The 12,002-nt window shown below is 40.6% G+C and overlaps 1 protein-coding gene across 1 annotated transcript in view; it reads left to right on the plus strand.

Moving 5' to 3' along the window:
• The first annotated feature begins 10,396 nt into the window (after positions 1-10,396).
• Positions 10,397-12,002, plus strand: part of TDRD3 (tudor domain containing 3) — a 134,739-nt gene continuing 133,133 nt past the window's right edge. The window contains 1 exon segment of the mRNA XM_033104517.1: positions 10,397-10,505. Coding sequence (XP_032960408.1) covers positions 10,465-10,505 — 41 coding nt within the window. The 5' untranslated portion in view covers positions 10,397-10,464.

The raw sequence follows: 12,002 nt of genomic DNA on the forward strand, positions 1-12,002 counted from the left end.
ATTCAGTTTATTTCTTTTAACAATCCATCGACATTACTTGTTCTTCTAGCATCATAGTTCTTCCAGCAATCTGGCTACAGCTTCTCTCTTTCGCTGCGTCCTCCTGCTGTTTATTGTGGTTGTTCCTCAGGCTCCATTTTTGAGCCTCTTCTCACTTTTTACACTATGCCTCAGAAGATTGCTCATTTATAGGGCTTTAATAATCTCTTGCAAGAAGAGGAGTCCAAAAATCTCCAAATCTGCCCTTCATCTGTTTACAGCCCAAATTTCTACTTGATATTTGGCTTATCCCATCACATTATATTCAACACAACTAAAACCAGCACATTCATTTCATCCTTTTCCTTTTCAAAGATCCCACCATACTTCCAATTTCTTATGAATGTAGAAAATAAGTGCAGGTGGCTTGGAGTCAGAATACTCTGGAATCTTGGCCGTACCATTTACTGATTTAGATGAAAATTACTCATCCACAAGATTTTATATACATATATATATATATATATATATGTTTGAAATTTAATACTTATCTAACCACTATAAAGGAGTTAACATCAATTGAAAAAAGGTGAATAAAGTATATTTATATTTTCATTCATGTACTTTCTTGTAAAACATTAGCTCTAAAATTAATTCAAATTAATTTAGAGAACTGTTATCAGTGTGCTGAAAACTGGCTAAGTATGAAAGAGCAGGGACAAATGACAGTGACTGAGTTCTAGGGAAGGTCTCAAGAGGGACGGCATGTTGGGCCGGGATAAACGATTTGTAAAATATTTAGAATATGGTCATTTTGAGGAAGGTAAGAAAATATCAGAAGTAATCTTGGCAAATTTCGTTAAGTATGAAAATTACATCGAGAGTCTACAAAGATTTTCTTGGGGAACCATTCTCTACTTCTCTTTAAAAGCACATCATTCTATGCACTGTATTAGATCACATTGCAAACACAAAACACATACGTTCTCTGTCCTAAATAGCTTAACAGGTAACTTCAATGGCTGTAAGGAATATGGCAAAGTTTAGGGCTTAAAGTGAATAAAACAAAATAACTGAAATATATTTAGCCTAATTTTGTGATCTGAAAGCAAAATAGGCCAGTTCCTCTTGTGACTGTCAGTGACTTTTATTTAAATAAAAGTAAATATGTGAAAACTGAAATGTGTATCCAGAAGATACATTAAACTGTGATGATTCATTTTTTATAAGTGGGTATAACTAGCATTCTTTTAAAGTATATGGTCTTTGGGTAACTTAAAACATAGCACATAATCCAGTTTTGATTTGTCCATATTTAGAAGGAATACAGTTGTGATGGATATCTTTTGGAGTGTCTGCTCAAGTAAATACCTCCTTGACTGCCCGCTGCTCCCACACAGGGGTCCTCTGGCAGGCTCTGTGTAAGATGTGACCCCATCCTCTGACCATGCTGACTTAACCCCACGGAGGTCTCCTTAACCCTGGAATGCCAGAGTGCTTTCCCTGAAATAACCCTTTGGGGTCAAGAGTAAGAGTTAGTTTTTCTGTAGGCAGGAGCTATAATATATCAACCCAGGAGCTAAGGAAATACACAGTCAAGCAAATTATGAAGGAAATAAAAAAGAACGATGCCCAGACAGCAGCAGAGATGTAGAGACGGAATTTTGCCTGGGAGTCCAGGGGCTTTCAGCTATTCCTTCCAGTGCTTCTGGGGGTTCACCACCTTTCTGCTCTCGGATTCTACAGGATCCTCTGTATCTCTGTACATCCAATTTCTTTCTGCTTAAGTTAGGTGTCATTGAAAGCAAAGTGTCCTAAGACAACATCCACTGCACTTTCAGTGATATATCAAAACTACTTAATATATATTCAGAAAAGCCCAGTGGAATATAAAAGATACTTGAAGTACTCAGTGACTTACAAGAAGTGAAAAGGATATGCAGAATACCTATGTCAAGTAAAGTATTCAACTGGAGAAACAGTATTTCAAAAATATAATCCACGACATCCATAACAAATAACAAGGAGAAATAATATAACAGAAATATAAAGTGTATTATCATGAGAAATGTTGCAGTATATTAGACAATAAAATTCTTAACAACGGTAGAAAAATCTTCAAATTGATACGGCTACCAACCATATTGCCCATATATGTGAAATGCCAAGGTTTCATAGAATAAAAGATGTCACACCAATTTCCTCTGCCGTATTCTTACTGGTTCTGTATATATTTTTGCAAGAGTAATACATGCTACTTTTAGAAAACATACATTCATTGAAAGGATATAAAATTTTCTTCCTGTGACCACTCGGAAAGCTACACTAGTAGTATGCATATGTTTTCTCAATCTTTCTCTTCACTTATAACTCACTTTGCTGTATTTATGTCCAGTTATGCTCATATTCTGTTATAGTTTGTGATAGTTACAAAAACCACAGTTTTAATCTCAATGAGGGCAAAGACCCCATTGGTTTTATTCAATGCTATTTACCCATGCCAGGCCTTAAGTAAATACATTTTTGTTAAAACAGTACTTGAATAAATAGACAACAGTCTGATTCAAGGGCACATATAAAAGATACGGCACGAAGTCAAGTTAGCTAAAAATTAGTCATTTCACAGAAGCAAATGATTGTGTTTGTGCTGGGAGAGTGATTTCCATCTTCTCTGAAGGAAGGTTGGCTTAGGTGTAAATGATTTTGCCTTTGCCTCACCTGGGTAAAGAAGTAGCATCATCATTTCCTTACAATGTACAAAGGGAAGGTATCATGCTTCTTTTCACTTTAAAAAGAATCTTATCTCGATAGAATTCAGTCCCTGAACTCAGAATTTCTGTATTATCTGCTCATGTTTTCTAAAACCATGTCTTCTAATCCTGAAATTCTCTCATTCTTAAAGGTGTACCTGGTGGCATGCTGTGAAATGTTTAATAACTGGCTTTCCAGAAACAAACAAACAAACGAACGACAAAATAAACCTGATTTATAGCACTTGCCATTTGCCGTGGTATAGGTGCTCACACCAAGGCTGATTTCAAGCTACGAACACGATGTGAATGCTGGGTTGTGAAGAGATATGCCTGACTGGCCTTCATGAGTGGTAGGGTCTGGTTCCATCACACCACTGGGGTAAAAAAAAAAAAAAAGCAAAAATTAGTCATTTTAATGATGAAAACATGGATTCACAGAATCATACATAAGAGCTCAGGGGTTTGGTTGGCTATCTCCATAGCACTTACAATTATAACTGATTATCGGTGTGTAAGTAACGTAATGTTTTTATCCTCTGACAGACTATAAACTGCAAAGGCAGGGCTCATGACTGCTGAGCTCATCCTCAGTGCCTGGCACAATGATTGTGGGCTCAAGAAATCCCTGTTGGATGAGTGACTTGTTTATTCATCTAGCCTCCAAGTTTTAGAAACTTTGTTGAATCCTTTGTTCAAATTAAATCTTTGATCAAAATGCAATGCATAAAGCAGATCAAAATGCTGTTTTGCTTTGATGGGTTAGGGGGCCTAACCTCCAGCCAGCTGACCCTTCTCTTTGCCTCACACTATGGTTCTTGAACACAAAATGGAGCCACTAGGGCTTCTTAGGAAATCCCTTGAAAACCACTGAACCCGTCAAACTGCTTGGATTCCTTTCTACAACGTTCACACCAATTGACCATCTAACAGGGGCTTGAACACCTCCACCACCGGGGAACTCACTCTTTCTAAGGCTGACTGTTTCCTTGTTGGACTGCCCCTAGATTAAAATTCTTTATTATATTAAGCTGAATTCTTCTCATTAGTACTTAGGACTACTCTCTGGGACTGACAAGAACAAACCTAAATTTCCTTCTACATGAGAGTTCTTCAAATTTCTATTATAGTCCATTTTTTTGGCCTTCCTTTCCCGTTTATGTTTTTCTTCCTTGTTTTTTTTTTTTGTATTGATTATATTAACAATAAAACAATATACTGTAGAAAGTAAAAGTATATTATAAAGTATCCTGTAATACAACAGTGACACAACTTGATTTTTTAAGACATTAAAATGTAACAAAAGTATAAATAATATAAAACATCCATACTCTTACTACTTAATGAACAGTAACTAACACATTGTCATAATTGTTTCTATTCTTTTTTAAAGAAATAAACTTTACTGATAAAGCAAAAAATCCTCTTTGGCAATTATCCCCAGATCCATTTCCTTTTCTTCCCCACTTCAACCAGTATTCTGTGCATCCCTCAAATCTATTTTAATAGTTGTACATACATATACATGCATCTATACATCCAGTGATAAATACCAGGGCTGTCCACTATGCAGTCACTAGCCAATGTGATTATTTAACTTTAAATTAATTAAAATACAAGTTAAAAACTCAGTTCCTCCATTGCACTAACCATATTCCAAGTGCTCAGTCTCCGAATGTGGCTAATGATTACTGTATTGGACAGTGTATTCTTTCTTTCCATCACTGCAGGGAGGTCTAGGTCTGTTAGATGTTTCAATGATTTCAGTAGGTGCTTTCAAAATTTCATATCATGTAATTTCGTGTGTATGTTTATTAAGCTGTATTTTTTAATTGGCATTTTGTTGTTGATTTCTATCCAACTGATAGAGGTCTAGTGTGTTCCTTTAAACGGGCATAGAACATTCTATTTTTTGAACATACCTTTTTTTTTTTAAACCTATTTCTCCCCATTTGGACATTGAGGTTATTTTTATTCTTCTATTTTAAACAATGTGTCAATGTACATCTTGCTCTAGAATAATTATCTAGAAATGAAAATGCTCCATTATAAGGTCTGCACATCTTCAGTATTGCTAGAAATTGCCAAAATACTCTCCAAAGGCGTTGTCGACTTCACTCCTATTGAGTAGTGTATTAAAAAATCAGTTTTCCCAAATCCTTGCCAATATTTGATATTGCCTATCAGTTTTTGCAGTTGGGTTAGGTAAAAATGGAATTTGATATCTCATTGTTTTAATTTTTATTTTTGTGATTATTGATGTGGTTAAACACTTTCAAGTATTTATTGACTACTTACGTTCTATTTTTGAATATTGCCTATTCATATACTTTGCCCATTTTTCTAATGGGATTTTCCCCCTTTTTCTTAATGATTTATAGTAATTCGTCATTATTACAAGTTGCTTTTATTCCCTTACTCCACATACATACTCGTATATGTAGCTGATTAATATATCTTAGTCAGTATACAGTGATGTCCTTTCATGTTTTTGGTAATGTCTACATGGTACCTATCGTAACTTATTTAAATGTTATCCCCTTGATGGCCATTTTGGTCATCTTCAGGGTTCTGTTACTACAAATAATACTGGCACCTCACTGACCTACCCAGTCATTTATCTTGCTCACTGAATATTTCTGGCTCTTCATCTTTTGGTACCTGGTGATTGACTTCCTGTATTGCCACATGTCCAGTCTTGGCAGTGCATGTAATTTCCAGTGTGAGATCCTCCAGAGCCTTCTTTCCATCTACTGCTTTGGGCAGCAGTGTTTGAGATGGTTAATAGTGTCTGTCAGGGTCCTGGAATGAGGATGACCACTATGAGCAGAGGCCTTCCTCCCCACCCTCCAGACATTGCACACATAACATGAAAAACAGTTTTGATTAAAAGCCACTAATATTTTGTGGTTGTTTATCGTCATAGCAAAACCTAGTCTATCCGGATGGCCGCACCCTGCTTCTTGTACTTACTGGAAGCTTTTTCTTCTTTAAGGAAATGAGGCTTATCTGACATGATTTGGAAACAGAATTCTAGGAGTCAAACAATCTTTGGAAGTCAGGTATTTCAATTCCTTTTACTCCTGAAAATTCATCTCCTAAACCGTAAGTTCCAGAATCATGACTAATGGGTGAACTGCATATTACCTGGTCTTTAGTTTGTGGAACCGAACTTCTTTTATTTATCTGTCTATCAGTTGATGGACATTTGGATTGTTTCCACTTTTCAGTGATTATGATTAATGCTGCTGTGAACATCCATGAACAAATACACGTCTTTGTGAGGACACTTTTCCATTTCTCTTGGGTATGTACCCAGGAGTAGACTTGCTGAGTCATACGGTAATTTTATGTTTAACTTTTTGAGCAAGTACCAAACTGTTTTCCAAGGTGGTTGCACAATTTTACATTCCTACCAGCAATTGTGACGTTTCCAATTTCTCCACATCCTCACCAACACTTGTTATTGTCTATTTTTTTTAACTTTAGCCATCCTAGTGGGTGTGAGGAATCTTAATGTGTTTTTGATTTGCATTTCCCAAGTGACTAATGATGTTGAGCATCTTTTCATTTACTTATTGGCCATTTGTATATCTGCTTTTGATAACTATCTGTTCAAATGCTTGGCCCATTTTTTAACTGAGTTGTCTTATTAAGTTGTAGTAGCTTTTTACATATTCTCCATACAAGTGTCTATTTTCTCCCATTCTGTAGATCATCTTTTCACTGTCCTCAGTGTCCTTTGAGTCACAAAAGTTTTACATTTTGATAGTCCACTTTATCTAATTTTTCATTTTTCGATTGTGCTTGGATGTCATATCTATTGCCTAACCCAATGTCATGAAGATTTACTGACACACTTCCTTCTAGGATTACTATATTTCTAGCCCTTACATTTAAATCTATAATCAATTCCAAGTTAATTTTTGTACATGATGTGATGAAGGGGTCCAACTTTATTATTTTGTACATGGATATCCAGTTGTTCCAGCATCATCTGTTGAAAAGACTCTTTTCCCTTTCTTAAAACCGAAAATATTTTTGCCTGTTTTCAGGCTTCTAGCATATTTCCTGATGGATTCAGCAGTTCTTCAGGGCTCCCTGGCATTGGCTCATTTAGTCCTTCAAGGGTTATTTGAGTATTCTCCAGGATGTAAATGGCTTAAGGTCAAAAGATTTAATGTGCCTCAGAGGGGCTGGATACTCTTATAACCTCACATTTTATTGTGGCTTTTATTCCTACTTATCCTTAGACTCCTACCCTTCTTCGATCATTTTCCTTCACTGAAATGACAGGGGCAAAACAGAGGTGAATGGATTCTCAGTCTCTCTTCTGTTAATTTATAACATTGACTCCAAATGAATTTAACTGTCTTTTTGTACTCTTCACAAAGCTCTTTTGTCATCTTTGGATTTCCTCTAACTTTCAGCTCAGTGCAAGACTTTCCATTTTTTTTTGGTAAATCAATGATTTAACCTTATTAAAAATGGAAATTCATTTTTCATCTAGCCGGCTGCTACCATTTTCCATGGCACCAACTTATCTATACAGAACATAATTCCAATAAAATTTTTTTTGATGTGAAAGAAATTAGTATAATCCATCATTTTTCCTTAATTTTTTATTTTGAAAAATTTCAAACTTAGAGAAATGTTAAAATATATATTTATATAAAATGAGCACTTGAACCCTCCAATTAGATTCTCCCATTTTTAACATTTTGCCACAGTTATCTTCTCTCTCTGTTATATCATTTGGAAACAAACTGCAGATACCACAACTCTTAAGCCATAAATGCTTTGGCATAAAACTTCCAAGAGTAAGGACAATACCACAAATTTTTTTTTTTTTTTTTTTTTTTAAGATTCAGGATTGCATTTTGTTGTCATGTCTCTTGGGTCTCTTCAATCTGGAAGAATTCTCTTTTAAAAAAATTACAATGACTCTAGAACAGTCCAGATTATGTTTCTTGCAGAATATGCCACATTTTGGATTTATCTCCCTTTTCTTCATGTTTAACTGGTTCAAATATCCCCTACCTATCCTTTAAATTTGCACTATGTCTAGACCAGGGCTTCTCAACCTTGGCACAATTGACACTTTGGGCCAGATAATTCTTTGTTGGGGAGAGGCTGTCTTGTGGGTTGTAGGATGTTTAGCAGAATCCCTGGCCTCTAACCATTAGATGCAGTGACAACCATGTCCAACCCCCCAACCCCCAGGTTATGACAAATAAAAATGGCTCCAGACATTGTCACAGTGCCTAGGGTGGGGCAGGAGGATGGGAGTGGGATGGGGATCCACCCTTTGGTTGGGAACCACTGTCTGGAAGCTTGATTAAATAATCAAGTTAAACAATTTGGGCAAGAGCAGTTCTTAGATGATGTATATTTCTAATTACATGACATCAGTAAGGACATAGTATCAGATTGTCCCATTATTAGCAATTCTAGCTTTGGTTACTTGTTTAAGGCCGTGATTCTTCTTTAAGGTAAAGGTTTGTTTTCTTTTTTGCAATACGTAAGTCATGGCTGGATACTTTGAGACCATATGAAAATCCTGTACTCCTACAATCTTTCACCCAGTGGCTTTAAGCACCCTCTGATGAACTTTGCCTGAATCAATTGTAATTGATTGGAAAATGGTGATTTTCTAATTCTATTGTTTGTTCTACACTTAATCTCTAGTAGTCCTCTGAAAGAAAAGTTTTCATCCTGCTTCCTTTATTTTTAGTGGCACTCTGAACTCATGTATTCCCTTTACCTATTTTTTATATTCTATTAACTGTGATAATTATATAATGCTCATATTCTCTCAAATTTCTCCAGTGGAAATCCTCAACCCATTCTTTTAAAGTGTATCTTTAAATAAGGGAATACAGTGTTTTGTGGAGCATTTTATCAGTTACTGTAAGCACCATACAATGGTAATTTCTTATTGTAATACACTGCATATGAGAACAAATGTGTAAAGGCTTCACATTTAACCAGTGAAGAATTCTGATGAATGGGACAACTTATCATTTTCATAGTTAACAAGTTACATTAATTGCAAAATGTAAATAATTAGTAAGAGAAGATTCTATCCAACAACCAATAAAAATGATTAGCAAATTTGATTTTGAGTCATCTGTTAACTTCAAATTGGTAAATCTTTTCCAGACTCCTGGATATGACTGGTGCCTATAAACTGAAATGTTCTTGTAGCGCATATATAGCCTAAACAGTGTATACTATTGCAAATTGTGGCATAGAATGGAGTTACTTCTGATTCTAAAACTGCTTGGCAACATGTTACAATAGGATTGGAACTCAGCAAAGCATCACGCCTTCAGAACTATGACTTTTGGGAAGCTCAAACGGAATACCCCAGTTAAAATGAGCAAAATTGGTATTAAGGAAGTTTAGCTCCACCCCTAGGCAATCATACCCTTCCTTCTGTAACAGTCAATTTCCTCCCCCAGTTCCAGGAGCGACTGCCAGATTCCGTAGTCTGCTTTAAATCTGTGCTTATGCTGATAACTTCAAATGAAGCAACCGCAGTGATGAAATATAGGTTTTTTAACAGCCTCACCCTGGGACTCAGCAGTTGAGGCCAGGACCACTTCAAAGAGCCTTTACCCCCAGGTCCGTAGAAGTGAAAAACCGAGGAGGGTGGAGCGAACTTTTAGGGAGCGTCTCCCGGCCCGCGTCCTCCGATTGGCTAGTCCGAGTCTCGGCCGCCCAATCACGCTAGCGCGTCATCCGCGCCGCCGCCGCGCATGCCCAGCCGGGGACCGCCCCTGCGCTTCAGTCCTGAGAACCTAAGAAGGGCACAGGCGAGGGGACTGTGGGAGCCAGGGCTGGGTGTGCCCGTGCTAACGTCACAGGGCTGCGCTGGGACAGGGACAGGCCCAGTGGGAGAGCGACAAGGAAAATAAGCACTGACACAACGGCCCGATTTCCCCACGTCTCTTAAGGGCGGGTGTTCTTGGGTTGACCACTTAACTTTCATTGTGGTGTCCGACCTGGACAGTACGATTTGCCCCGTGGGGACTCGAAAAAATTAGAACGCATTCTTTCTTCGCGTCCGGGTAAACAGAAAAGTGTGGTGAATGGAGCGAGTCTTTAAAAGAAAGTAAACTTTTTTCCTCGGCAGAGGGGGCTTTCCTTTGAGTTTTACTGCATAAAACATGGCCTCAGAAGCCTCGTACTGGCAGCGCTCCCTCGCCAGCGACCTGTCCGTGTCAAGTCGAGCATTAGCCTGCCCTCTCTGAGCTGCCCGTCCGTCGGCGCTGGAGACGCGGACGGACTTTCTGCTCTACAAAGAACCTCCCCAACTAATAGTTTCCAAGGTGTGCAACGCAGAAAAGTGACCCACAAGGAAACAACAACCAGCTATCGGTGGAGAGGCCAAGTCCCCCGGTCCTTGCTCACCAACCGGCCCCCAACCTCCAGGCCCCAGCCGGTCTTTGGCTGATCACCGCCTCCGGCGCGCCGCAGCCACCCAGCCCCACTCCGGGCCTGCCCCTGCGGCCGCTCGGAAAACGCGGCGAGCGGAACCCGCGCGCGGAAGCGCCGGCCGCACTGAGCATGCCCAGTTGCAGAGACGACCAGAGGAGTTTTTTTTTTTTTCTTTTCTTTTCTTTCTTTTTCTTTCTTTCTTTCTTTTCTTTTTTTTTTTTTTGGTTTCAAGTAGGAGGCCGCCCCCCCACCCCATCCTAGCCCCCCACCACCCCCGGCCTAAGCAGCTACCATGGCCGAGATCCCCGGCGCTGTGTTGTCCCAGGCGGGTTGGTAAGTGGTGAGTCCCGCCGGCCGCGGCCGCGGGCGCGGACCGGGGCCCCAAGGAGGGTTGGGGTTGGGGGCGGTGGGGTGCGTGTCGGGGTAGGCGGAGGCCGCCGCCCGCCCCCGGCCTCTCCTGGAGCCCTCCGGGCCGGCTCCGCCCCCGGCGCCACGCGAAGCCCTGCGAGTCCCCCAGCTCCCCTCGGGGCTGCGGCGCGGCCTGGGCCCCGGGTGGCGAGCGGCGGGCCGGGGAGAGGCCGCGGCGCGCGGGCAGGGCAGGCGGGGCGGCCGGCGGCCCGAGCCCGAGCCGGTCAGCCCGGGAGGACCTGCAGCGCCGTCCGCGCCGCTTCGAGTTGGGGGTGGTGGTGGGGTGTGTTGCTGCTACGGGACGAGGGGAGGCGAAGGCTGGAGAACCAAGTGCTGCGGAGAAGGAGGAGCGCGGCCAGAGCCCGCGGGCCCGCAGGAAGTTCAGGGCCGACGGGAGCCCAGCCGCTGCTCGGGTGTCTGTTTCTCCTTCTTTCAAAGTGCGGTCCCGACGGGTGTGGAGCTGAGCTCTATGGCCCCCACACACAACTTCTGAAGCTAAGAATGACCTCATTGTCAACTCGTGGGGGTGCTCCATGGAACTTTTCTCGAAGGCATGGCGGTGTTCTGGTTTTTAAAGACGTTCCATGTCAAGATTTTTAGGATCTGAAAGCAATAAAAAATGGTGTGAAATTAAGCAGTTTCTGGAACTGCGGCCATTACAGTTGCAAACATCTAGTGTAATTCAGTAATGCTTTTGCAGGCTTTCACAGGCAAAGTCTGAGGTGAGGGGTTGGGAAGGAAGATGAGAGAGATTTGCCCCTCCTCCAGAAGTTCACTACTATCTTGGTGAAAAGAGGAGAGAAGGGAGGGAGGCATTAAAAGAACAAACACAAACACGGGAAAATTCCAGTAGTGGTAAACTGTACCAGGGAGCAGGCAGATATGCTATGGAATTGGAGGGGAAGGAATTATTTTCCTAGGAGAAGGCTTTCTAGACACTGAGCCGCTGGAGATGGGGCACAGAAGTCGGGAAGTGCTTATGGTTTGCAGAACTGGCCCTAGAACCATATGCTTAGTGGAAGTGGGAGGGTGTCCAGGAGGATTAAGACCAGGAAGGTGTGGGCCAGATTATGGAGGCTACATGTACCTACCTAAAAGATGAGGATTTGATATTGTGAATAAAGTTTTTGATTAGAGTGGTGTAATAACGCCCGTGGTTTGAAGAAGCTGCTCCTGGCTTCGTGGGCACCCCATTTTACAGGTGGAGACAGGCACAGAACTGTTAAATAACTTTACAAAAATGACATCGCTAGAAAGTGGTGGAGGTGAATGCTGATGGCAGGAGGGCAGGTTCCAAGTCTAGTGCTTTTAATTGTTAGGTGTTATTGTTTCTACAGTTTTTGAGTAGAACACCATTAACATAATAAGGTGAGTTTAAAATTCACCTTATTCAGTTTTATGTTTGTTCTTTTACGGGGAATC

The sequence above is a fragment of the Rhinolophus ferrumequinum genome, chromosome 4 (genome assembly GCF_004115265.2).
Source record: "Rhinolophus ferrumequinum isolate MPI-CBG mRhiFer1 chromosome 4, mRhiFer1_v1.p, whole genome shotgun sequence".
Taxonomy (NCBI): domain Eukaryota; kingdom Metazoa; phylum Chordata; class Mammalia; order Chiroptera; family Rhinolophidae; genus Rhinolophus; species Rhinolophus ferrumequinum.